Below are 23,564 nucleotides of genomic sequence, written 5' to 3'. Positions count from 1 at the left end.
CATTTTTGCAGAAAGAAACACCGCTAGCAAATGCTGCATTCTGGGCTGCAAGAAAAGGAAACCTGGCTCTTCTTCAACTGTTGTTGAACAGTGGGCGCATAGACGTGGACTGCAGAGACAGTGTAAGCGCTCATTCATGCATTCCTAAAACAAATGGTTTATATTGCTTTCCATAACATACTGCGGAAAAGGAGACAGCAATACTCTTATTGCAAACATTTGACTTCCTTATGAAGTTTAAATATGACTTAAAACTTGTAGTTGCCGTGAAGGCAGGTTTTAAAGCAGAGGTGTAATAACATGACAAATGACATTGGTGGCAGGTTTTGCATGAGAATTATAGTTTGTGAAAACCCAAGACTGCCTCAAACTATTCATTTTTTAAGTTTAAATTTTACAAAGCAGATCCTGGCACCAGGAGCCTCTCCTCACAAAGAAATCTTATGTTTATGTACAGTGGCAGAGTAAAGCTAGCTTATATGATATAAACTGTGATGGACATGTTATTGTTGATAAGGATAAGGCATGATCAGCATACTGTTAATTAACTCAACCATTCACAATCAGGTTTAAATAAAAACAAGCCATATTCTTCATTTTCACTGGTACAAAGTGCTACCAAGTTTGGACTCACTTTGCACTAGTGGAAGTGATTGTAGGAAGTGCAGGGGAATGGAGAATTGGACACAATAAGATTTCTTGGTGAAGATGAGCTCAGATACCCATAGAGAAAAGAGTTACCTGTATGCCTGCGGTGTATTCATAACTCCTAGTGCATGACTAGAATCGGATATTATATCAGAGGTAGACTGAAATCAGCTTTCATCCCCTGCTGCTTCTAATGGACCATGAGTAGCGTTCTCTTCTTTTCTGGACACCCCTGGAACCAGATTTGGTAATTTACATCAGGGTTCAGCAACATAAGGATCCTGCCCACGGAGCCACTGGATCTGCCCCACAGAGCCAGAAGACTGCTTCTGTGCTGGAGCTAGGCAACAAGGAGCTGCACTGGGACTGAGCAGCTGGAAGCTGCACCCACATTGCTGTCACTTCTCCCTCTACTTCCACCTCTCCTCCACTTTCCAGCTTCAGTGCAGGCACAGCTTTCAGCTATTGAGGAACTGAGCCTGGGCCAGGCAGCTTCTAGTTACACCCACGGTGCAGCTGGGCGGGGGTGGTGGGGGTAGCTTCCCTGCCACTGCATGGCCCCACCACGATTCCCAATTGGCTGCAAGCTGTATCCACACTGCAGCCAAGGTGTGGGGGATGGGGAGAAGCTGTGTGGATGCTGTTCCCAGCTGTCCAGCCCTGGTGCAGCTCCCCTCCTGCTGGAAACTGCTTGAGCCCCAGCCTAGAGCAGGGGGCTAGAACAAGTGGTGGCAGCATTGGCACAACTGCTGGCTACCTGGCCCCAGCACAGGTGCAAACAAACCCCTGTCACTGCTAATTTGTTGCCAAAGCTTCCAGGCCCACACCAGACTGAAACTGGGTAGTTGCAATCAGTGGTCATAAATGCAGTTTTGTTGAAACATTGGTCTCTCTTCTGGCTAATCTGAGTCAATGTCATAGACATCTTACTATAGTGCTGATTTATTTATTTATTTGTTTATTTATTTTTTTTACCCCCAGCTTGGCACAACTGCTTTAATGGTAGCTTCTAACTATGGCCACATAGACTGTGTGCGGGAATTAGTAGTGCAAGGAGCAGATATCAATCTGCAGAGAGAGGTAAGAAAGGGTCCACCTTTAAACAAGTACTGAAAAAAGTGACAACTGTTAACTGAAGTGAGAAAAATGGGAGAGGAGCATTACGTGTTGCCTGGTTGTTAGTCACTGGGCGCATTTACGCAAGACACTGAATGCATAATAGACTAATTCTGCTGCGCATTAGCATGTCATGGCAAAAGTTGTGCTAATGTGCACAACTAATGTGTGAGTATTAGTTTACTGCACATTAGCATCACTAAAAGGCCATGTGTCGACACTACTGCTCAGTAGTGCTGGTTACTGAGCTATTACAGGTACTAAACTTAATGCCAAGTAACAACAGTGCATTAATGCACATGTAGATGCTCTCACTGTGCAGTAAAAGTCTAAACAGTGATTATTCACCTGAGAATACCTAGGAATCAGATTTCAGGATTTTTAAAAAAATATTTTAATGAAAAGTGAGATGCAGGAGCTATACTTAGAAAGAACTCATCAAACATTTTCATTGCGTTCAGTTTTCTGTGGGCCAGTTTCAACTGTGGTATAACTCCCCTTGACTTTGTGCACGTTTTAGCCATTGTATTCATTAGCACAGTAACTTGCAGATATCAGGATGGGACTGTAATAAGAGAAGGCATTTCTCAGAGAGAGTGGTTTTCAAAATGGAGTCTCTGAAGTTACCCCAGGAATTACTCTGGCCTAGTATGCTTCATAATGTCCTTATTTCAGTTAGAGGCAAACTGACCTTTATAATCACAGAGCTTGCTCACTCACACTCCCACCTGCATGCCAGCTTTGCCTACAAGGCAGCTCTCATGTTTTAACTTGGAAGAACAAGACACAGTTGTCTCCAGTTTGTGGATCACAGATTATAACTATCAGCCTTTGTTTAAAAAATTAAGAGTGAGAAAACTCTAAGATTAGCTTCTGCAAAAATTCTTTCTGTAAGCAGCATCTATAGGTGCTCTCATCAGCAGGCCTTCTACAACAAATTACTCTGAGACAAGGAGACTGCTAATTGTCCTTGGAGAGTATCAGGCTAATAAGAGCTTGCTATATTATGATGATACATATGTTATTCATTACAAAACCAACTGACACACTGTCTGAACTAGAAAAAGAACTAATAAAGTATGGCAGAGTTTTGAGACTTAAAATTAACTAAGAAAAGTCAGAACTCTTGGACCTTCATGTACTACCAGATGCATAAAAAGAGATAAAAGGAAGCTATAAATATAAATGGGTAACGACTTTATTAAAATATTTAGGGGTGGACATTACTAAAAAATGGCAAGACTTGAACAGTTCTAATTGTGTTCCTTTGTCTGAACTAATCAAAATAGATTTAGCAGATTGATCAAACTGTGAAATGTCATGGTTACATAGAACTGCAGCGGTTAAAATGAATATTTTACCTCAAATTAACTTTTTTTTCCAAACTGCCTATTATAGTCCCAATAAATCTCTTAGATGAATGGCAGACTATGACACACACATTTTTTTTAGTGAAAAAAGAAACATAGATGCAAAAATTCCAGCCTGCAAAGGCCTCAGCAAAAGGGTGGAACTGATATTCCCAAACATTACTCTTAAGCCAGGCAATTTAGAAATCTGGTGTATTGGATAATACCAATTCACAGTAAGCACTGGGTAAAGATAGAGCAAACATGCTCTCTAACAGTTAAACATAATATACTAGTATGGCTAAAGAAATATTCCAGGTCAAATTCAATATATAATCATCCTTTTATGAGAACAACAGTGAAAACATGGGATAACACATATAAGAAATTAAGCTCATACCCATCACCTTTAACATCTATACATAGTAATATTAATTTAATCCTATTAATAATTAGGAAGCTTTAATATTTGGGAACATATTGGTATCGTACATTTTGGACAATTATTCAAAGAAAATATATTCAGATTTAAAAAAAAAGAATACAGGGTACTGCATGTGACCTTAAAATTTGGGGTGCACCAATAAAGATTTTTTAAGCTGATACTGATGGCTGATTATTAATGAGCCATATTGACTGTTGCCGATCCAATTGCTGATAGGCAGCCCGGCAGCTTGGAGAACAGCATTGGGCTGGTAGTCTGTTTGGGGGAAGGGGTGGAGAGAAGGGAAGGGACTTGGAGGTGGCAGATCAAGGCCCCCACGGTGAGGGAGGGAGTGGGGCAGGGGCAGGCGCTGCACATCCAGGGCAGGGCAAGGTGGGACACAGGACAGAGCTGTAAGCTGCTTGCCCGGGAGGTGCAGGGAAGGGTGGGGAGCAGCTCCCACTGCTCCCTTGGGGGAGGCACGGGGTTGTGTGCCCCCCCCGGATCTGCATGCGGAGTGAGGGCAGGCTGCTGTGGGCGGCACTGGCCTCTTCTTGATGTGGAGCTGGGCTGGAGCTGTGCTCGGGGCAGGCTGTGGCAGCACTAGGAGGAGAGCTATGGGAGTGCTGCAGTCACTCCAGAATTTTCTGTAGCCCCCTTCCCAGCGCCACCAGCACTGCCCACCCCAAGCACCACCCTGGCCTAGCCCCCCCGCTTCCCACACCCCCTGGGCGAGCCGGTCATGGCTCTGTCCCACATCCTGCCCCACCCTGGTAGATCAGCACCTGCCCCTGCTCCAGCTCCACTCCCTCCCTCAACGTGGGGGCCTCCATCTGCCCTGCCACACCCCTTCCCTTCCCTTCCCTCCCCTCCTCTCCATTCCTTCCCTTCCAACAGACTTACCAGCCAGATGCTGCTCTCCATGCTGCTGTGCGCATGCTGCAGCTGTGCACATGCACGCAGCATTTATCGGCAACATTATCAGTCACATCAGCCAAAAAAAGCCAGTTGCCGATAATGTCAATTTTCATTTTGTCGGTGCCGATACAATATGGACCGATGTATTGGTGCACCTCTACTTAAAATCCCATTTTTCAAATATCCAAAACTGAGACACTTTTCAACACATTCCCAAACACTGCTAAATCTCAGTAGAAATTTGACAGAATGTGAGGGTCACACTTACGAAACACACAAGCTTTTTCTCTGTGTTATACAAAGCAATTTTAGATAGCCATATAAAAGAAAAAATATATTTATGAGTAAGTAGGCTACTGACAGTGGATCAGAAATTAGTGTAGAAGAATGGGAGACAATCTAGAGACACAGATAGTATGGGGCTTTGATTCTTCAGTCAGTCTAAGCTGAGCAACAAGGATTTAGCTGTGGCTCTGACCAGAGCTGCTTGAAGTCAGTGCAAAATAAGGCACCAAAATGATAACCCTAACCTATGCCATCAGTGGAAAACTTGTATTAATGAAAGATCAAGCATAGAGGAGCCCCACTGCACCACACACCATCTACTCCTGCCCATATCCAATCCATAATACATCCCCTTCTTTCCCTTTTATGGGGCATGGAGAGGCAGCTGATTTAACAGAACAGTCTAGAGGATGTTCTCTACTGAACAGAGTTGTGCCTGTTTAAAGCCACTGTGCTAACTGAGTAGACTGGAGAATCTTTCTTTATCAAAAGAAACTGCACGAAGAATGTAAGCTTCAGTCAAAGATTCACCCAAGCTATCGGGCTAAAATTGAAGGCTAGTCCTTATAGCCAACACCACATAGGGGAGTGATCTGGCTAGTATCAGGTACAGCCACTCTTGCCTCCCCTGCTTGAATGATCAGATACTTGTTTATGTTCAGGATGATAGGGAATATCCTTTGGCATGAGTCTGGAGCAAGGCTTACTGTCTTTCCTATGGAGCTATAGCAAGAAATCTTAAGTGTTTTACCACCTTGCCCCCTAGCAGGAAGACCTGATGGAAGAAAATCTGTAAAATATCAGCTGCAGACATAGTAATGATAGCTATTAAGATTTATATATAGGTTACAAGAGAGATAAAGAATGAGAAACTCTTGAATTCCTAATTTTGGACTTTCTTGTTCCATCTTGAGACTTGAGAAAAAGTCATAAGTAATATGAATATTACAACAGAGATCCCATGGAGGAACCTGTTGGAGAAGATGGATTTATTTGCATAAGCAGAGGGTGGGAAAGACCTTTCAATTGAACTTGTGACCCAAAATCTCTTACACACTGACCAATCCCAAACATCGTTAGTCTGTTTGGCTCTCACTCAGTACTCAATTTCAATAGGTTTTCATTTTATTTGTGAAAAGAAGAGAATATTTATTGAAATGTTTCCTCTTTTGTTCCTACAGTCAGGTGCAACTGCTCTGTTCTTTGCTGCACAACAAGGCCACAATGATGTTGTGAAGTTTCTCTTTGAATTTGGAGCCTCAACTGAATTTAAAAATAAAGTAAGAGATTGGTCTGTTTTAACATGCTTGTTGATTTGGGCAGTAGCAATTGGCATTTCCTGTTGATCCAAGACATATTATGATAGTGAAAGAATCGTAAAAGGATTTCCTCATTTGCCTGTTTTCTGAGTAGTACAAGTAATGTGTTCCACTGGCAAAATATTAACTTGGGGTTAGACTTTACTGTCTTGATTTGTATGAGTTTTGTTCTGTTTCACTACACAGTGTAGTTAAAGTTTATGAAATCTTAATGAAGAGCTCAGCCCCTCTTCTAGCATTGTCTCAAAAATATACGAACAAAAGTGATTTGAGGTGGATACCACAGTTAGCGGACATATGCTTTCACATACCTGTGTGCAAGACCTGATTTTTTTTTTCCCATTAGCAGTCTCTATTGGGGCTCTGCATTCACGCTATTCTCATGCTCCCACATGAAGGCATAAGGGTAGAGTGGCAATGGCCCTCCCTTATTTCCCTTCTTTGGAAGGTTTGCACAGGCAAGCCTTCCAAAGTCTCTCAAAAGCATTCCCAATTTATTTCCATTGCTGTGCCCTCATTTCACCTCACTATACCAAACGCCGTTGTTCTAGATCTTGTACCTGGCAGATTCTCCCCACCCCAGGTGGTACGTGTATGGTGCAACAGTCCTTTTGTATGGGATTCTTAAAATGGTGGAATCAAAATCTGTGGGCTTCAAGTCCTGCCTATCTGTGAACCGGTCTCTCATAACACAGGCACAATTGTTTAGAGGTTGTGATTTTTACTTCTACTGAAGTTTAACTTTTTTTTTTTTTTTTTTTTTTAATATCACACACTGGGCTAATGCTTATAGTGCATAGTAGTCTTTTGCATGATAACTTTTAAGTTGTGGAGGTCAGTCTTACATCTCACCTTCCATAACAGTCCAGAAAGATTTTGCTAGGGACCAGGGCATGGACAGCTGGGAGCAGTCACCCAACAGATGGGTACATTTTGGGAGGTGGGCTCTGCAGGGGCTAAGAGTCCATCTGAGCTGGACTCAGAAGCCAGAGCCAGGATCAGAATTTGATGAAGTTGGGAACCAAAGCCAGAATCAGGAACGAAGTTCTGAGATGCTGGGAGTCAAAACCAGAACTAGGAGATAAAGCTGGAGTTAGGAGATGCCAGGAGTAAAAAACCAGAGATCTGATAAGAAAAAGCAAGAAATCACTCAGAGATCTAGAACACGTACCTTAATTTTTGTCCAGATAGAGCACTGCAGGCTGGGCCTAGCTTTTAAAGGCTGGATTAGGAGGAGACTGTTACCTGTGGCCTCATGGGATTAGTTGCCCTCATTGCCTCATTACATTAGGAGTGTGCTAGGCACTGATTTGGGCTCACTTCAGCTGGTACCTGTTTTCCTGCAGTCTCAGGCATGGACTGCCCTAGTTAACTGATTGGGACTAGCTAGGCCCAGGGCTCTGATCTGGCCTCATTACAGGATTTATCAAGAAACAAGCTTCTGAATCTTACTGGTATATCTTCAGTGCATTATTCAGCAAACAAGCATTGCTTGAGATCACTGTGGGGAAGACAGTGACACAGAATACATCTGCCATTAGTAAAGCACCAGGCAGGTTTCATTTGGAAGGCAGCGCCAACCAACTGGCTGTTGGAGAAGATCACTGGAAGGAGCCACACTGAGTACTTAGGCAGAAGCTGAAGAAATACTCAGTGTCTTCTAATTCCCCAGTATCACATGTAGAGTTACTCGGCAGTCACTAGTGTCTCCCCTTCTCACAGTCTCTCCAAAGGCTAAGTTTGACGACGGTGAGCTCCATATCATGGTTGCCTTTGGCGTTAAGGTCACAATGCCTAAGAAATCAGACACTGAATGGAAACCAGCTGATTCAAGCTGAACCTGAGCAAAATTAAAGTGATACTGGTGTATAAAAGTTACTATTACAAGGAAGAAGCCATCCTACTGATACCTCCCTTCATCAAAAGTGTCTGTTCTCCATTGGCTGTGGTATAGAGCCTGATGGCCTTATGGGATGCATCATTAATCCTGGACACCAACGTAGTAATGGTAGTGGCCTTCTTTCACCTGTTGCTTGCCTAGAGATTACAGTCCTTTTTTGGGGGGGTAAAGATCTCACCCCAGTGATTTTTATGTTTGAAAATTCCAGAATGAGTTTCTGTAACTCACTGTAGCTGAGGCTAATGGTGGGTGTAACAGGAAATCCAGCTTGTCTAGAATGCAGAAGCCCAGGTTTTAGCACAGAAAAAAAGGGGGAATATACCAAGTAAGTATCTTGCATCAGCCACAGGTTTTCCAGTTCTTGTCAGTTCAGGATCCCAGTCTAAAATGTAAATGTCCGTGGTTTAGGACATCAAGGAGTCGCCTCTCCGCTCAAGATCCACCAAACAGCAGCCCCCTCTCACATGGTGCAGCTAAAAAGAAAACTAGAAGCTCCCAGTGAAACCCTTGGTGAGCCAGAGATAAGGTTGTTCTTTACAATGAAGGTAGTCAGTTGAGAATTAAACACTGGAAGGAGTAAGACTAAGCCTGAGCCTGATTATTTGAAAGCCTGTTACAAAATTAATCAGTTTGCAAAAGCTTTGCCACAATAAATGAGGACAAGAAGTTATAACAACTAGAGGTACACTGATACATCTGTCCCATTTTGGATCAGCGCTGATACAGAGAAAATTGACAGTATAGGCAATGTAGTAGTAGTAGCTGATGTGGCTGATAGTGTCTCCAATAAATGCCCTGCGCATGCACGGAGCTACAGCGCAGCATGCAAGTGGCCAGGAGCGCAGACTGGCAGTGTGGAGAGTATCTGGGTCCAGCTGGTAAATCTGTTGTGAGGGAAAGGGTGCTGGGGGGGACGGGCAGATCGAGGGCCTCGCGGTGAGGGAGGTGCTGGGGCAAGCGCTGCACAGCTGGGGCGGGGCACGGGACAGAGCCACAAGTGGCTTATCTGGAAGGGATGGGGTGAGGGGCAGCTCCCGATGCTGCACGCACCCCAGGAGATCATGGGGGCGTGTGCCCCTGGATCTGTGTGTGGGGCAAAGGCGGGCTGCTGCTGTGGGCTGGGGTTGGAGCCAGCTCTGGGCTCTTCCCAGGGTGGGGGGCTGGGCTGGGCTGCTCTCAGGGCACATGGCAGTGGTGCTGGGAGGAGGGTTATAGCAAATTTGGGGGAGCGGAGGGGTGCTGCAGCCTCCCTGTAGCCCCACTCCTAGCACCGCTGCCGCCTGCCCCAAGGGTAGCCCAGCCCAGCCCCCAACTAGGAAGAGCCCGGTGCCGCTCTGGCCCCAGCCCGCAGCGGCAGCCTGCCTTTGCCCTCCACAGATCTGGGGGCACATCCCCCCCATGTGTCCCCTCCTGGGGTGCACACAGTGGCAGGAGCTGCCCCCCCCCAGACGAGCCGCTTGCAGCACCATCTCATGTCCCGCCCTGGCTGTGCACTGTCTAGCCCAGCCCCATTCCCTCCCTCACCACGGGAGCCTCGATCTGCCCCTTCCCTCGCCCCGTCCCCCCACAACAGACTTACCAGCTGGACGCTGCTCTCCAAGCTGCCCAGCTGCATATTGGCAATCGGATCGGTGTCGGCTGATATGGTTTATTAAAAATCGGCCATTGGTATTGGCCCAAAAAAATCTCTATTGGTGCATTCCTAATAACAGCAAATCAAACACACAGCAGTAAATAGAACTGTTCAGCCATGTAATGGCAATTTTTTTTCCTAAATTTTAATTACCATATGTGTCATTCAGATACTACCGTCTTGGAGAAATACCTAATGTGGACATTCAAGCCTCACCACTCCTTAGGCTTTTCCAGCAAGTCTGAATTGAGACCAATTTTGATAGCCAGGATAGGCAACTACCAGATAGTCTTTCTAAGTCACTTATATTGTACTTGCTGGTGTTACAAAGGCAAATGAATATTATGATCCTTGAGAATGCTGTAACCAAGCTTCACTGTTATTCCCATGTTAATATCACCAATCAGAATGTTTAGAGGTCTTTGCTATTTTGCTATCCTGAGCTTATTTCGTTAATTTGAAATGGGACATAACAACAAAAGGTTCATAAAAGGGATTTCCTTAATTGCATGTTTCCTGAGCAATGCAATCCACAAGTCAAATATTAATGGAGAGTTAGTTTTTCATGTCTTGACCTGATTGTTCAGGACCAGTTCCTTTTGGTAAAATGCATGTTTCTAAAATGGCATAATTCCAGGGGATTTTTAGGCAATGATGTTAGGGAAATCACTGGCGTCTGGAGGAAAAGATGTGAGAGGTAGGAGGATGGCTTGAGGAATTCCAGAACAGCACCAGACCAGGTAACATGATTGTGACAGGTGCTGTTATCCTGAATGTTTACAGGGGATGCTGTTTGGGATGAGAAGAGAAGAGAAAACTTGTAGGAGGCTGCCCAGGAGAGCTGGCTCTGTGTCATCCAGTGATATCTGAGCTCTGTGGGTGCTGGAATCCAGTGGCGTATTGAAAGTAAAGGATTACAATAACCAAATATGGGAGTTCATACTGAAATGAAATTGTCTCAGGCAAGCAGTGTGCACAGATGCAGGACAGTTGGTAATGCCTGGCTACACAGCTTGCTTTCAGTTATACAATCTCTGGTGCCTTCTGGTTATAAGCGTCTGATGTCTGTACTTGCAGAATAGTTATTTCTTAATAGCTGTGCTGTGATTATGCATATCCCTTTGCTCTGAATTGCTGCTGTACTCAGACTTTCCAAGCGGTTTGCCAGTAAAAAAAGATGCTGCCTCAGCTCTTCACTCCTTTCAGCAAAAGTCAGTATTCCAAAATGTACATGAAAGGGGAGAGGAAAACACACAAAAGCAAATAAAAGATGATGTTAAATGGCTGAAAGGGAAACAGGCTCTAAAACCCTGTCTGTCCTATTTCCTGCCCTCCTTTCTTCATTTCAGCACCCTGCTCTCCCTACAGGTCAGCAATAGCCACACTTCGCTGGCATGCAAGGAAGGGGGTCAAGTTGAAGAGAGATAGCAAGGTAGAAGGTAAAAAGGAGCGAAAAGGAGGAGGGAAGTTGAATGAGGACAGGAGAAGGGAGGGACCAAAGGTTGATTGATTTCAGGTTGTTTCTTCTTTTAATGGGCAATATATGTTTCAGTGGTTTGGCAGTCCTTCTACATAATGGGGCTTACAACATGGTGTTTTTAAGTAAAGGATCCTGGACTCAACACCTCCTTTTGATCCAACAAAGCTGAGAGTGGTTTGTCACACTTACTGGATTGATTTAACGACCCCTGACTAGAGCTGTACAAATAACTTGTCGACCATTTCTGCTGAAGCTGTTCTGCTTTGCATAAAATATAATGGGTGTGTGTGTGTGGGTGGGTGGGTGTGGTGAGAAAGAGAGATCCACATATATGTGTGTGTGTATAAAATGAATATATGTCAATACAGAAATATACAAAAAAATAAAAATACAAAATATGCATACAATGTATATTTGCATAAAACTTTGGAACAAGGATTAGAACCTAGGTCTCCTACCTATCAAGTGAGCGGTCAAATCACTGGGCTGCAGAGTTGCTTGCACTCTTTTTGTCCCAGTGCTTTTATAAGTGTTAATACCAAGGGGAACACTTTTTTAATAGGTGAGATTTAAAGACTTTTCCTATTGCTTAGATGTAAGGGCATCCTCTGGGAAATGGGAGCTAGGGTTCAAATACCTGCTCCAAGTCTGTCAGAAAGTTTCATTGAATCTGGTCTTGTATATTCCAGGTAAGTTCCTTAAATTGCTCAGTTATAATAAGTAAAAGGGAGGGAAGTGCCTTCTTTATTTACCTAAGTTCCCTTGTGGACTATGGAATATTTTGACATTTATCAAATATTCTTTTTTTTTCCTGAGAAAAAATGTCAGCCCAAAACTGTGAAAAGTTTCAGCTTTTTCTGAAACTGGATTTATTTTTTGGGAAATAAATGATTGACTGAAAAAAGTAAACTCAGCTCTGAACCTTCCTACTCTGTGGAGTGCACCCCAGCAGAGGCACAGGCCTTGAGCCATCTCATCTCTCAGGGTGAAATTGCGGAGCAATCCCATTCTCAGATTCAAAATTGTGCTGAGGTCTGAATGTGTGATTACCTCAGCGGACGTGTCTTTGGTTCAGTCCCTGAAGCTGGGTTCCCTCCAGGAGCCATGCCAATAGTATCCAGCAATCAAGCAGCATTCTTAAAATAAAGTAGTATTTATTGAGAACCCAGAAAATGGGTCTTAAAACAATAAGCAGACTGTGCACATCTGGCTTACTAGGAGATTGTCTTCCACGTAGAGATCCTGGTAAATTTGAGCTGCTTATAGAAGCTGTTCTATAGACTGTCTCTTTCTTCCCAGCACTCGTAGGGCTTCAGTGACACACCTGTCCCATTAAGTCACAAATCATTTCTCCCCCATCTCCTTCAGGGAGACAGCCTTTAAAAGGTGCTTTTGATCTTCCTTCTCAGAGAAAAAGTCACTTCTTAAACATTTATAGCCACTTAGGTCCCTGGCAGATGTTATTCCTATCATGCAACAGGTACTGAAGAATTTTGTCATGGGATGAAAATGTACCTGGCTGTCTGCAGGGAGGAAAGTAGCACAGGAGCTTGTCCTGCTGATGCTTACCAAGAGTAGCTAGAGATCTGCTGTCAGGGGTGGATCCAGGTTGCACCCCCTCTCCCCCTTTTGCTGTGGAGTGAATGCCTGTATAATGGGGAATAGGACATGTTCCTCCAATCATCTGATCTGTGGTCTATGACCTCTGCTCCCCTGTCCCTTGCACAGAACCAGAGTGACCAGGACTATACAAAGGTCTAGAGAAACTGAACCTTTTCAGCCTCCGCAAGAGAAGGTTGAGAGGCGACCTTGTGGCTGCCTATAAGTTCATCACGGGGGCACAGAAGGGAATTGGTGAGTATTTATTCACCCAGGCGCCCCCGGGGTTTACAAGAAATAATGGCCACAAGCTAGCAGAGAGCAGATTTAGATTGGACATTAGGAAGAACTTCTTCACAGTTAGAGTGACCAAGGTGAGTATCTAGCTGGGGTCATCTAGCCCCAGCACTCTTTCCTGCTTATGCAGGGGGTTGGACTCAATGATCTATTGAGGTCCCTTCTGACCCTAACATCTATGAATCTATGAAAGGGCGGGGGGCAGAACCAGTGCTGTTTGACCCATCGTGGGAATGCCCAAGACAGCTTCAGCTGCAAGGGAATGTCCTCTGCTCCTTGCACAGAACTGAAGCATTTTGGCTCTGGCCAGGAAGGCTCCCTTTGCAGAAAACCGGGATGACCACAGCCTCAGTTTACCAAGAGGGGAGACGGGCAGGAAGCTGTTTACCCTGGGATGCCGGAGGACCCAGCCAAGCCCTATCAATCTGTGTGTAACATGCCAAATTGAAGTACAATACAAGCCTGCCACTAAGATGTTCTGTATATAAGGAATTACATCTTTGAGTCTGGTTTGCCAATTTTATCATGCAATAAATTGCTTGAATGTGTGGCAAGTTACAATTTATTGTGGGACTAATAGGTTCATTGTGCAATAAGAGTAACATCTGCCAGGGGGGGCTTACTCTGTAAACTCTCAACACTGGCAAAATAAGGCTTACAGGGTGTTTGAGTAACTATCATCCTTGAAGCTAATGTGTGCTCCATTATCTTTCATCTGTGTGTTATGATGGGATTCATTGTGTTACCCTCCTGCCTGTTATTTCCAGTAGTCCTCTATTAAATTAGATCAATATATTGATAAAGAAAAGTCATATGACCCCCTACAGTGATACAGTAAACTGTCTTCACTGACCAGTATTATACCATTCTTACTACAGTAATACCAATGAATATGCTTAGAATATTAGATAGCAATTTCTCACTGTTAACACTGTAAAGCCTGTTTGGTTTGTGAGGCATTGGAGAAGCAGGGGAGATTAGGAGAGTGTGTGTAAATTTAGGGAGTGGTTACTGATAGCCATGATGAGTTAGTTCAGCTAAGGCTGCGTGAGGAGACTGGGATGAGAAACCTGAGGAATAGAAACTGTTACTAGAAAGGTAAATATAATAAACTGGGAATAGGACAAAGAAACAGATTGGACAGGATGGGGCAGAAGGGGTTAATTTGGGTGGAGATGGACAGTGGGTATATGCCAACTAGAGTACACTCCACTTTAGAGCTAGAAGACAAACCCCGTATCTGTGCATTTTCATCACTTCTTTGCTGTCAGCTAACTTCTGCAAAACCTCCAAAATGAGTGTCATGCCTCAGCACTAGCACTAGGTGCTTCATGTAGGAGAGAAGAATCTACTATTATGATCAGCAGAGATCCTGGTTTTCTCCAATTAAAAAAAAATCCCGAGTTTTCGGTATATATCTGTATATTAGTGGTATTTCGTTTTAATCATGGAAAGATGTGGATTTTGGCTTACTTTTTTTAAAAACTGAAAATTGCTGATTTTTTTTGTATAGGAGAAAACCAGGATCCCTGCATATCACTTCCTCATCCTGCTTCCAGGTACCTCTGGGATTTGTAGTCCACAGGTGCGTCCAGTAGTAGGTTTCAGCAAATTCTGCAGCGGGGCAGCTCTGTACTGGGGGATTGGGGGGTGCAGGGTGGGGGGAGTGGGTTTAACCCCCCTCCCTGGCCTCAGACCCCACCTAGGGTTTGCATGGGGGGCACAGCCCAGCCCAGGCCCAGGGCTGGAAAGCATGCTGGGATGCTGGGGGACTGTATATAACTTGAACCAGGAAGGGGTCTGGGACAGTTGTTTCATAAAAATGGTTTGACCCAAATCAGTTAAGTCTCTGATACTACATTTAACCAGCTCTACCTTAAACCAGTTTCAGCCATTTTGAAACTGGTTTATGTGCACTGAGCTTCTGTTATGTTACAGGTTTAAACCAGTTTCTCATCACTTAAACTAGTTTCTGTATAATACCTGCCCCTAGCCTTTGGCACAAAGCACCCTTTGGAGAGCCACTTTGGAGCCCTGAGGAAGGGCACTTTGTGCCCCAAAGCTCGTCTAACATCTTTTCCAGCTATACTGTTGGTCCACTAAGAGAGAGCTCCAAAAACTTGCTTAATGGATGCAGTCCTTTCTCCCCCTAGTGGCTGACAGACATGGACTGTAACAACGCATGATTGCTCACACCTAAGGAAATGGATTTTTTAGCTGAAACAGCAGGGACTTATGCTTGCAGTCTTGAGTTTGATCTCTGTGAACTTGTACACCTATGGAACACATTCCACCTGGAAGCATGTCCTGCCTATTTTGCTTCTTAGGCAGGGAATTGGCAGGTGGGAGTCAAGATGTAACAGGACATTGCATTGTGGTAAAAGAGGAGTTGAAACTGAGGCCGATGTAGTGGCTGTTAGAGGTAAGATCAGCAGCATGCGACTGTTAGTTCACTGGGTTTGATGTGCTGGCATTAACCTAGTGGGACAGGGCAGGAGTAGGTAAGCGGAGTGCTATATTTGTGAGAGTGAAAGTAGAAAGATGGAGTAGGGAAGGAAATAAATCTTCTCCTAAGGGAAAGGGTGGAAGGGGAATTCAGAACAGAGTTGTATTTGTTTCTGTCCCTCACTGAAGAAACCTCAGAATAAGACTTCTTCTAGCGACAGAGCCATGAAGTGTTTAGGCACCTAATTCTGTATAGCATTTGACTTCTCTTCCTACTGTACCCATTCTTTGTTGTTTGCAGGATGGAGGCACTGCTCTGCTAGCAGCTTGTCAATATGGGCATGCAAAAGTGGCGGATACTCTGTTGAAGCACGGCGCCAACATTCATGATCAACTTTACGTGAGTTTATTTGAAGTAGACATGGAACAAGCAAACAAGCTGTGGTTTTGACAATTCTCCTGCTTTGGGTGTTCTTAGCTCCAGCACTGTAAGGCATTTGCCAAAGATTGTCTCTCCTTTTAAATGTAATTGTGATTAACAGTCTGCTCCTTGTGGTACTGTGAGAAGTGTACAAAGTCAGGAAAGGGGATTTAGTTGACCGTAGGTTTATTGTAATTATAAAGGAAGCTTTAAAGCCTTGGAACCTGATTCTCTTTTCTGTCTTATGCCATCTGTTACACCTGGACAATGTAAGTACCAGGTTTTACTACAGAAAACATGGAATTGACAAGGACCTCCTGGACCATCAAGTCCAGCCTCCTGTGATGGAAGGCATCTATACAATATGTATTTGTCCAAAAGGGTCTACATGGGTTCATGTCAGAATAATTGTTTACACTGTATTGCACAAGTGCAAACAGCTCCATAAATTTCAAGGCAGCAGAGAATCAGGCTCTTGGTTTTAGCAGGTAGATCTGCAGATAATGCTAAGATAGAAATGCAGTTGCATTTCCTTAAACTCATACCAGTATCCAAGCAAAGTGAACTTACTGGGCATTCTTAACCTGTGTGTGCGCTTTGAAGAAAAAGTAATAAAATTAAGAAAAATAACAAGTGACTCAATGAGCATAAATTAGTTGGATTTTTCAATAAAACTGGAAGGCAGTGGTCATGTCTTTGGCTGGATCCCCATCTAACTTACTGCAGTTCTCAATCAAGCTGAGCTGTAATACTGTAGAAATTAATAGTAGGGGTGTGCGAAATAGACCCTGTTCAATTTGGATTTGGCCCGAATCTGGGACAGTGATTCGATCCATTGATTCGGATCACTGTCCCTGACTTGATTTGGCCAAATCTGAATCTAAAGATTCGATGCCGATTCAGAGAATTAGCAATTTGGACATAGACACAGCTTTAAAAGTTTTTTCTACATACCTTGAGGTACTGGTGTGGCTTGTGAACGGTGCGATATTGGAGTGGATGAAGCATCCCACAGGAGTGCAGCGGGCCCTGCGTGCTCAGCAGTGAACTGGGGAGTGTGCTGGAGGGCCCCAGTGCGGCCCCCCTGGCTCGGTGATTGGCCATGGGGGAACATCAGGTTCCCCCTCCCCCACAGGCCCAGGAGGCACCAGTCACCGGGGGGAGTGGGGGGGGCCTCCAGTGTGTTCCCCAGTGGACCCGGACCGGAAGTGCTTCTGGTCCACTTCCAGGTCTGCTGCCGAGCACACTGGGGAGCCCCCTACGCTCCTGTGGGACAGTCCCTGTGCCTCAGCATTGCAGCACTCACGAGCCCCTGCTACCTAGAGGTATGTAGAAAAAACATTTAAAGCTGTCTCTATATCCGAATCGCCAAATCTCTCCAAATTGATTCGGAGAGATTAAAGGGTCCTCTGATTCGATTCGGACATTCAGCCACTATATCAGGCCGAATATCTGCTGGATTGAGTTGGGGACCAAAGCTTTTCACAGCCCTAATGTATAGGTGATTTTTCACTGCCATCCCCTATTCCTAACTAAAATCAAATCAACTATGTTAAAAAGGAAGTCAGTCGTGTGGTTATGATGTTCTTTTGGCTAGTACTACAGGATGTTCAATTTTGCAAGATACAGACTGTTGCTACGTGAGGGGCTGAGCATGTTCCACTCCTGCTGACTTCACTGGGAGTTGAAGGCACTTAATACATCATAGAAATTCTCACCTTACAGATTTGAATCCCAGATACACAATCTCGTTTCTACATGACACACCTGGCCATGATTTGTTAAAAAGGGTGTTCTCTATTTATTATTGCACAAACAATGATTACCTTTCTAATCTGAAAGGCTATAATTACCAGTGTTCGTCATTTTATGCTACGGGATACTAAGGATTTCCACTGGGGTCTAAAAATAACAGTACTTGCCACACCTGGAAACGTAAGTATGAAGGCAATAAAATGACTTCCCAAGCATATCTTCTGGAATGATGCAGCATTCCTCAACTGCATCAGAAAGCCTGTTTTTATAGGTCTGCCTAGTCATACACCTGCACAATAAGCATCCAGTTTAAAAAAGAATAAAATAAGAAGCACATTCCCACAAAAGCAAGGATTAGCCCCAGTTTTTTGCATGTCATTGCTGAGTTGAGTTTGTAAGGTGGTATCTGCCTAGCTGTTTGTTTGGCAAATTTCCCAGTGAAAGACTTCAAACACATGTCTGACAGAGCAGTTATTCCAAAAGCATCAAGATTTACATGTTAATCTTTAAATTGACTAAATGTTAGGAAGAGAAGGACCCTAATTCAAGGAAAGTTTGTTTTTTGTATTGATTGGTGCTCTACTAAAGAGCTGGTTTAAGATGACAAATCACCACTTCCTGTTCTGAAAGAAGCACCTGAACAGAAGGACTCCTGCACTACCTGTCTTGTGGATTAGGTCTGGGAGGGCTAGACAGTCTCCCTGCTTTGTGCAGATGCACACTTCCAAGACAAAAACAGCGCTAAGTCTGGCCAAGTTATATCAGGCTTTCATGTTGTAACCAGTCAGCACATAAACAAATAAAATAATCTTTAGCTCCTGCAAGCGTAAAAATTGCAGACCAAAAGAAAGGTGAAAAATAATATCCATTCCATATTTTCCTTGTTTACTGTAAGGTTCTTAGCAGCAGATGTCTTAGCATCAAAAATAAACTTTCCAAATCTGGAGCAAGGATCATTGCATCCCACTAACTCTATAAAAGGCCCCTGTTGATTTGCGGGGGGCAGGGAAGCTATACAGCATAACTTCTGTATTTCAAATAGTCTAGTTGAGGCCCAGTGCAGGGATGCACAACTAATATTTTAGCAAGGAGTTTTCCCTAACATGCCCCCTTAGGCTGTGATAAAAATAAACTCTTTGTGCCTGCATATATGCAATTGTAGAGGGATTCTAGCACATTTCCATTTATATACTTAAACCAAAAAGCTTTCTCTTAACCACTGGAGAAGCAAAGTGGTTTATACTCTTTGCTGGGATCTAGATGCTCAATATGCTCTTCACTGGGATCAACATAGATAGAGATTGCACCTTTTCTGAATGCCCTGTCTTAACTCCTGCATGTTTCTCCCTTTAATTAAATAGATGAAATAGTAAGAGGAGGTTGTATTTTTTTCCCTTCCCAATTTTTTTTTGCAACAAAACATGGCTGTTTCCTCCCCAAATTACCTGGAAAATTCAAAACATGTTTGCCTTCTGAAAAACTAAAATTTGAGATTGTTTTAGTAGAAGCAGCAGCACATTGTGTTGGGAAAAGGAACACCAAACCAAAATCTTTCAGCAAAATGATTAAAAAATTAACAAAATTGTTACTTTTTTTTCAAAACCTTCTTACAAGCTCTATGAAATACTTTACCAGGTATAACCCACTGCCATGTTAGCATAGCACTCTACTTAGGCTAACATATCCTGCTTCTCAGCAGGGCTAATTACCTTGAGTCTTGTGCCTCATCAAGGCAGCTATACAATTTCTGGCACCTGTGCCAATTCATTCATTTATTCAGGTATCTCTACACTCTTTTATTTAGATGTGGCCTTTGTACTGTTGGCCCTGGTTGAAGCTCCAGTTTTCACTGAATGGTAGTCATTACTTTTGTGCATTTAAAAGAAAATACTACACACAGTTTGGTCTGTTGTGTGAACTAAATCATGCATTGTGGCGATGAGTGTCTTGTGTGTTACTAAGTGGCCCAAGAACATAATAAAGTGAACAAGTATTTTATGTATAAATCTGGTGTAGTTCAGTACTTAATACACTTCATTTGTTTTTATTCAGGATGGAGCTAGTGCACTATTCCTGGCTGCCCAAGGAGGCTTTCTGGATGTAATCCGATTATTGCTATCTTCGGGAGCAAAGGTCAACCAGCCAAGGCAGGTAATGTGTGACACTTCTGAAGCAGAGATGGCATCTAATTAACACTTGTCGTGAAAATTAGGGTTGGAATTTTCAAAGGACTTTTGGGAGTTAGGTCTTCTATGAGTGCTGGGTATATAACACCTATAGAAATATAGAAATTCTCAACATAAAACACTAATACAACATGGTATGCCACATATCACATGCTGAAGTCAGCAGATTGGGCTGTGCGCTTATTACAGTCTAACTGCTGCTGTGCCTTCTGAATCAAAGTTGATCCAAAAATCATGGCCCTAACAAGGACAGTGGTTTCATGGCTCATTACAATTAATGTGCTCCCTTTGCTAAACTTTCTGGGCTCTACAGCTACTAATAGCTCTTTTCCCTTTGGGATGGGCTTATTCTTTTACATAATTAACGTTATATATTTCAGCTCTTCCTCCCTGCCCACTTCCCTGTTTAAGTGATCACACTTTCATTTGGACAGAAAGAAATATCCTATCTGATATTTAGCCTAGGCAGTATCTGCTTATTTCTCAGACATTCAGACATGAGGAAAGGCATTTTGTACTTGAAAGCTTGTTTTTCAAGTACAAAAAAAAAAAGAAAAGATCTTTTTCAACTACACAGCTGGCCCAATAAAATATACTAACAATCAAATCTCATATATTCACTGATCACTGCAAGAACAATGTTACTTTGATCTTTGATAAAACCTTTTATTTTTGTGTGTTCATTTTTCTACTGCCTATACACTTTGTAGAACTCAGTCTTAAATTGTAACTTAAACTGCTTACATGCTTGGCTTCTGTCCACTGCCCCACTGTTTGCAGTGAATTACCCTCTAGAGTCTGATCCAGCAAACACCTTAAGGACATACATAACTTTACCAGGAGAATAGTTTGATTGCAAAGAATAAGACTGCTCCTAAGTGTAGCTGTACATGTGTTTAAGTGCTTTGCTGGATCAGAAACTTCTGTACTAAGGGCCTGATACAACTACTGTTTAATGGGCTGGAGTTAGATCAAGCCTTAAGGGAATATAAGTGTGTTAAATTGCATCAAAGCCAAAGTACACATGAATGTATCCACACTTTTGCCATTTGAGGTAAAATTGACAATAGACCCAGTTTTCAAATTAGGAAGCCTTACATGACAGCTAGTTCTTACTATTGGATGCTGAAATCAGCAGTTGAACATAAAGTGGGCATTTACTTACAAGACAGAGTTTTTCCCCCACAATCAGCATGGGGAGAAAAGCCCTTCGTTTTACATTTGCATATAAGGAAACCTCAGTAAATACACTGGCTGTCTTTGAACTGCTGTTAAAAGCAGCATGTGCTCAGTAATGGAAACCAACTATGAAGTTGATTAAATGGAGCCAACACTGAACATGACTATAAAATACATGGCCCATATTGGGCATACGTGCTGATGGTAACCTACAACAAGGTAAGTTAGTGCAGTCCATCTGAATAAGGTATACGATAGTGTGGTCCATTAAGCATAGTCCCCTCAGCTCTGACTCTTTTTCAAGTCATCATAAGCCACTACATTGAATACATTTTGAAAACAGTGACAAATTGATGCATTTTATCCCTTTTTTAATACTGATGCACGTTTTAGTACAGATATTCCACAAACATACTTTTAAGCAGTACTTATGTGCCTCCTTATATAGTGTACAAACTATGTGTGTTTTCAGATTTGCTTCTCATTTCCATATGATCAGGAAAATCAAGGTGCAACAGTAAGGAATGGGGAAGGGGCTGCAGAGGTAAAAGTTGGGGGTCAGGAGGCAAGTGATGTCAAACAAAGCTGGGGTCATCTGAACCCTGAGGCCTCCGGGCCTGGGATTGCATGTTGAATGCCTGCCTGGATTTGGGAAGTATCCAAAGCTCCACAATGGGTTGGGGAGGGAGGATACTTACCCAGTGGTAGAGCCACAAGGATTTGACAATCGAGCTCTGCTTAGTCGAATTTTGCCCAATTGAATTTGGAACTGATTTGGCCTTGAAAAAGGTTTTAAAAAATAGTTTGTACTACATATAAGTAGAAGCCACAATGCTACTTAAAAGTGTGGAGTACTTGTGCTAAAACTTGTAGCAGTTTCATGGAAGGTAAATGCATCAATTCTGGATTAATTAAGTCTATAGGTACTATATGCAAATTACTGTAGGTATGTGTATTTCAAGGTTAGTGTTTTCAAATTTGTTTCTCACTTCCATGTGCTCAGGGAGAGCACGGTCTAACATTAAGGAGCGGGGGAAGGGGCTGTAGGGGGGAGGCAAAAGGTTACCTGGCTCCCAGATTTATTTTCCCGGCTGTAGCAGTGGGAGGGGGACAAATTCAGGGCAACCCTCCCATAATTAAATTCTATACCTGGAAAATTATAACACATTTATAAATTTTCCGTATATAGAATCTAATTATTGGGGGGTCATCTTTTATCATCAGGATCATCTAATATTTGAGTAAATGGGATATTTATTTATCTACATGCCTCAGTGCTAATTTGGGCATCCAGATGTTGGATTTGTGCATCCTACCTAAATACTTATATTTAGAAATGGGGTTTCTTGGGATGCTTGAACTTGCTTCATAAAGTATCACCAAAGGAGTGATGCATCATTTCTGATAAAATATCTAGTTTGAATTCTCACCAACCTTAACCTGTACATTTAAAAATGTTTGGATAATATTCCTCCTCGCTTCATTCCTGTACGTCTCTGCTACCTGGCTGTGATTTACCACTTTCACTTGATTAAGAAATCAAAAAGAAGCAGCAAATAAAATGTGAAAGTGCTAGTAACAATGTAAAAGGTATCCTGTCAATAGGGTCTACAATTACTTTAAATATTTTGGCATTTCACAGAGTTGGGAAATTACAGCCAAGCAGCAGAACATCAACTTTTAGGGCTATGTGACATTGTTTTATTCTGCTGCTACTTAATGCTAGAAAAATATGACAGGCCACTTTACACTGAAACAATCTTACCCTGCTTGCTGTATCCTCCCAGATGGCCAGCAGGTATTGTCTGGACTGATGCCTGAATTATTCCTTGACAGTGTGTGTGTGTGTGTGTGTGTGTGTGTGTGTGTGTCTGTCTTTGTGTCTCTGAGTTTGTCTAGACCAGGGGCGGGCAATTATTTCGGGTGGAGAGCTGCTTACCCAGTTTTGGCAACCTGTCGAGGGCCTCGTGGGTAGCCCCACCCCTTGACAGGTACCTCGACCCCTGTTCACCATTTTGGGACCAATGTCCCAATGTCTTGGGACCTGTGTCCCAGGGCCAGCACCGGTGGGGCCCAAAGTGGGGCGCAGGCTGGCAGGGGTCTGTGGAGCCAGGCTGGGCTGCACCAGCAGGGAGAGGGGGGAGCTGGCCCAGCTCCATAGAGCCCCTGCTGGCTGGGACCCCACGCTCCTGCCACCCTGCTCTGGGCCCCGCCAGCACTGGCCCCAGGACACAGGTGCGGTCCCCGTGCTCTGGCTGGCTCCTCACCCACTCACACCCAGTTCCCCCTAGCCCCGCGGTACAGGCGGGGGGCAGCACACAGTACTGACCACCTGCTCACCGGCAGGGAAGAAGCTGGTGCTGAGCGTGGGGAAAAGTGGCCCCTTGCCCACCCCATGGCTGGCGTTCCCTGCGCACAGCTGCTGCCACTGCGCACAGCCCCAATGGGCGAGGCCGGAGCTGGCACGGGGCCCAGGCTGGCAGTGGGGCCAAGTTACAAGGTGGTGCTGAGCGCGGGGGGCAGGGGAGAAGTGACCCCTCGCCTGCCCCGTGCCCAGCGCCCCATGCTGCAGCCGCTTGCAGGCTGCCTGGGGGTAGCAGCTGGCGCGCC

The 23,564-nt window shown here is 43.8% G+C and overlaps 1 protein-coding gene across 3 annotated transcripts in view; it reads left to right on the top strand.

Annotated features, from left to right (window-relative positions):
* The window catches only part of ANKRD29 (ankyrin repeat domain 29), a 49,071-nt gene that overhangs the window by 9,096 nt on the left and 16,411 nt on the right, over positions 1–23,564 (top strand). For 2 of the 3 annotated variants that reach the window (XM_025194549.1, XM_025194550.1), the window contains exons 2-7: positions 12–122; positions 1,630–1,728; positions 5,922–6,020; positions 14,482–14,553; positions 15,715–15,813; positions 19,642–19,740. In XM_025194549.1, the coding sequence (XP_025050334.1) occupies positions 12–122; positions 1,630–1,728; positions 5,922–6,020; positions 14,482–14,553; positions 15,715–15,813; positions 19,642–19,740 (579 nt within the window). The remainder of the gene's footprint in view (positions 1–11; positions 123–1,629; positions 1,729–5,921; positions 6,021–14,481; positions 14,554–15,714; positions 15,814–19,641; positions 19,741–23,564) is intronic. The other variant, XM_006038073.3, reaches the window with a different exon arrangement.

Source organism: Alligator sinensis, unplaced genomic scaffold, assembly GCF_000455745.1.
Source record: "Alligator sinensis unplaced genomic scaffold, ASM45574v1 scaffold1543_1, whole genome shotgun sequence".
In the NCBI taxonomy this organism is placed as follows: Eukaryota; Metazoa; Chordata; order Crocodylia; family Alligatoridae; genus Alligator; species Alligator sinensis.
Note: the sequence above shows the minus strand (reverse complement) of the source record. Positions and strands in the feature narration are given on the sequence as shown.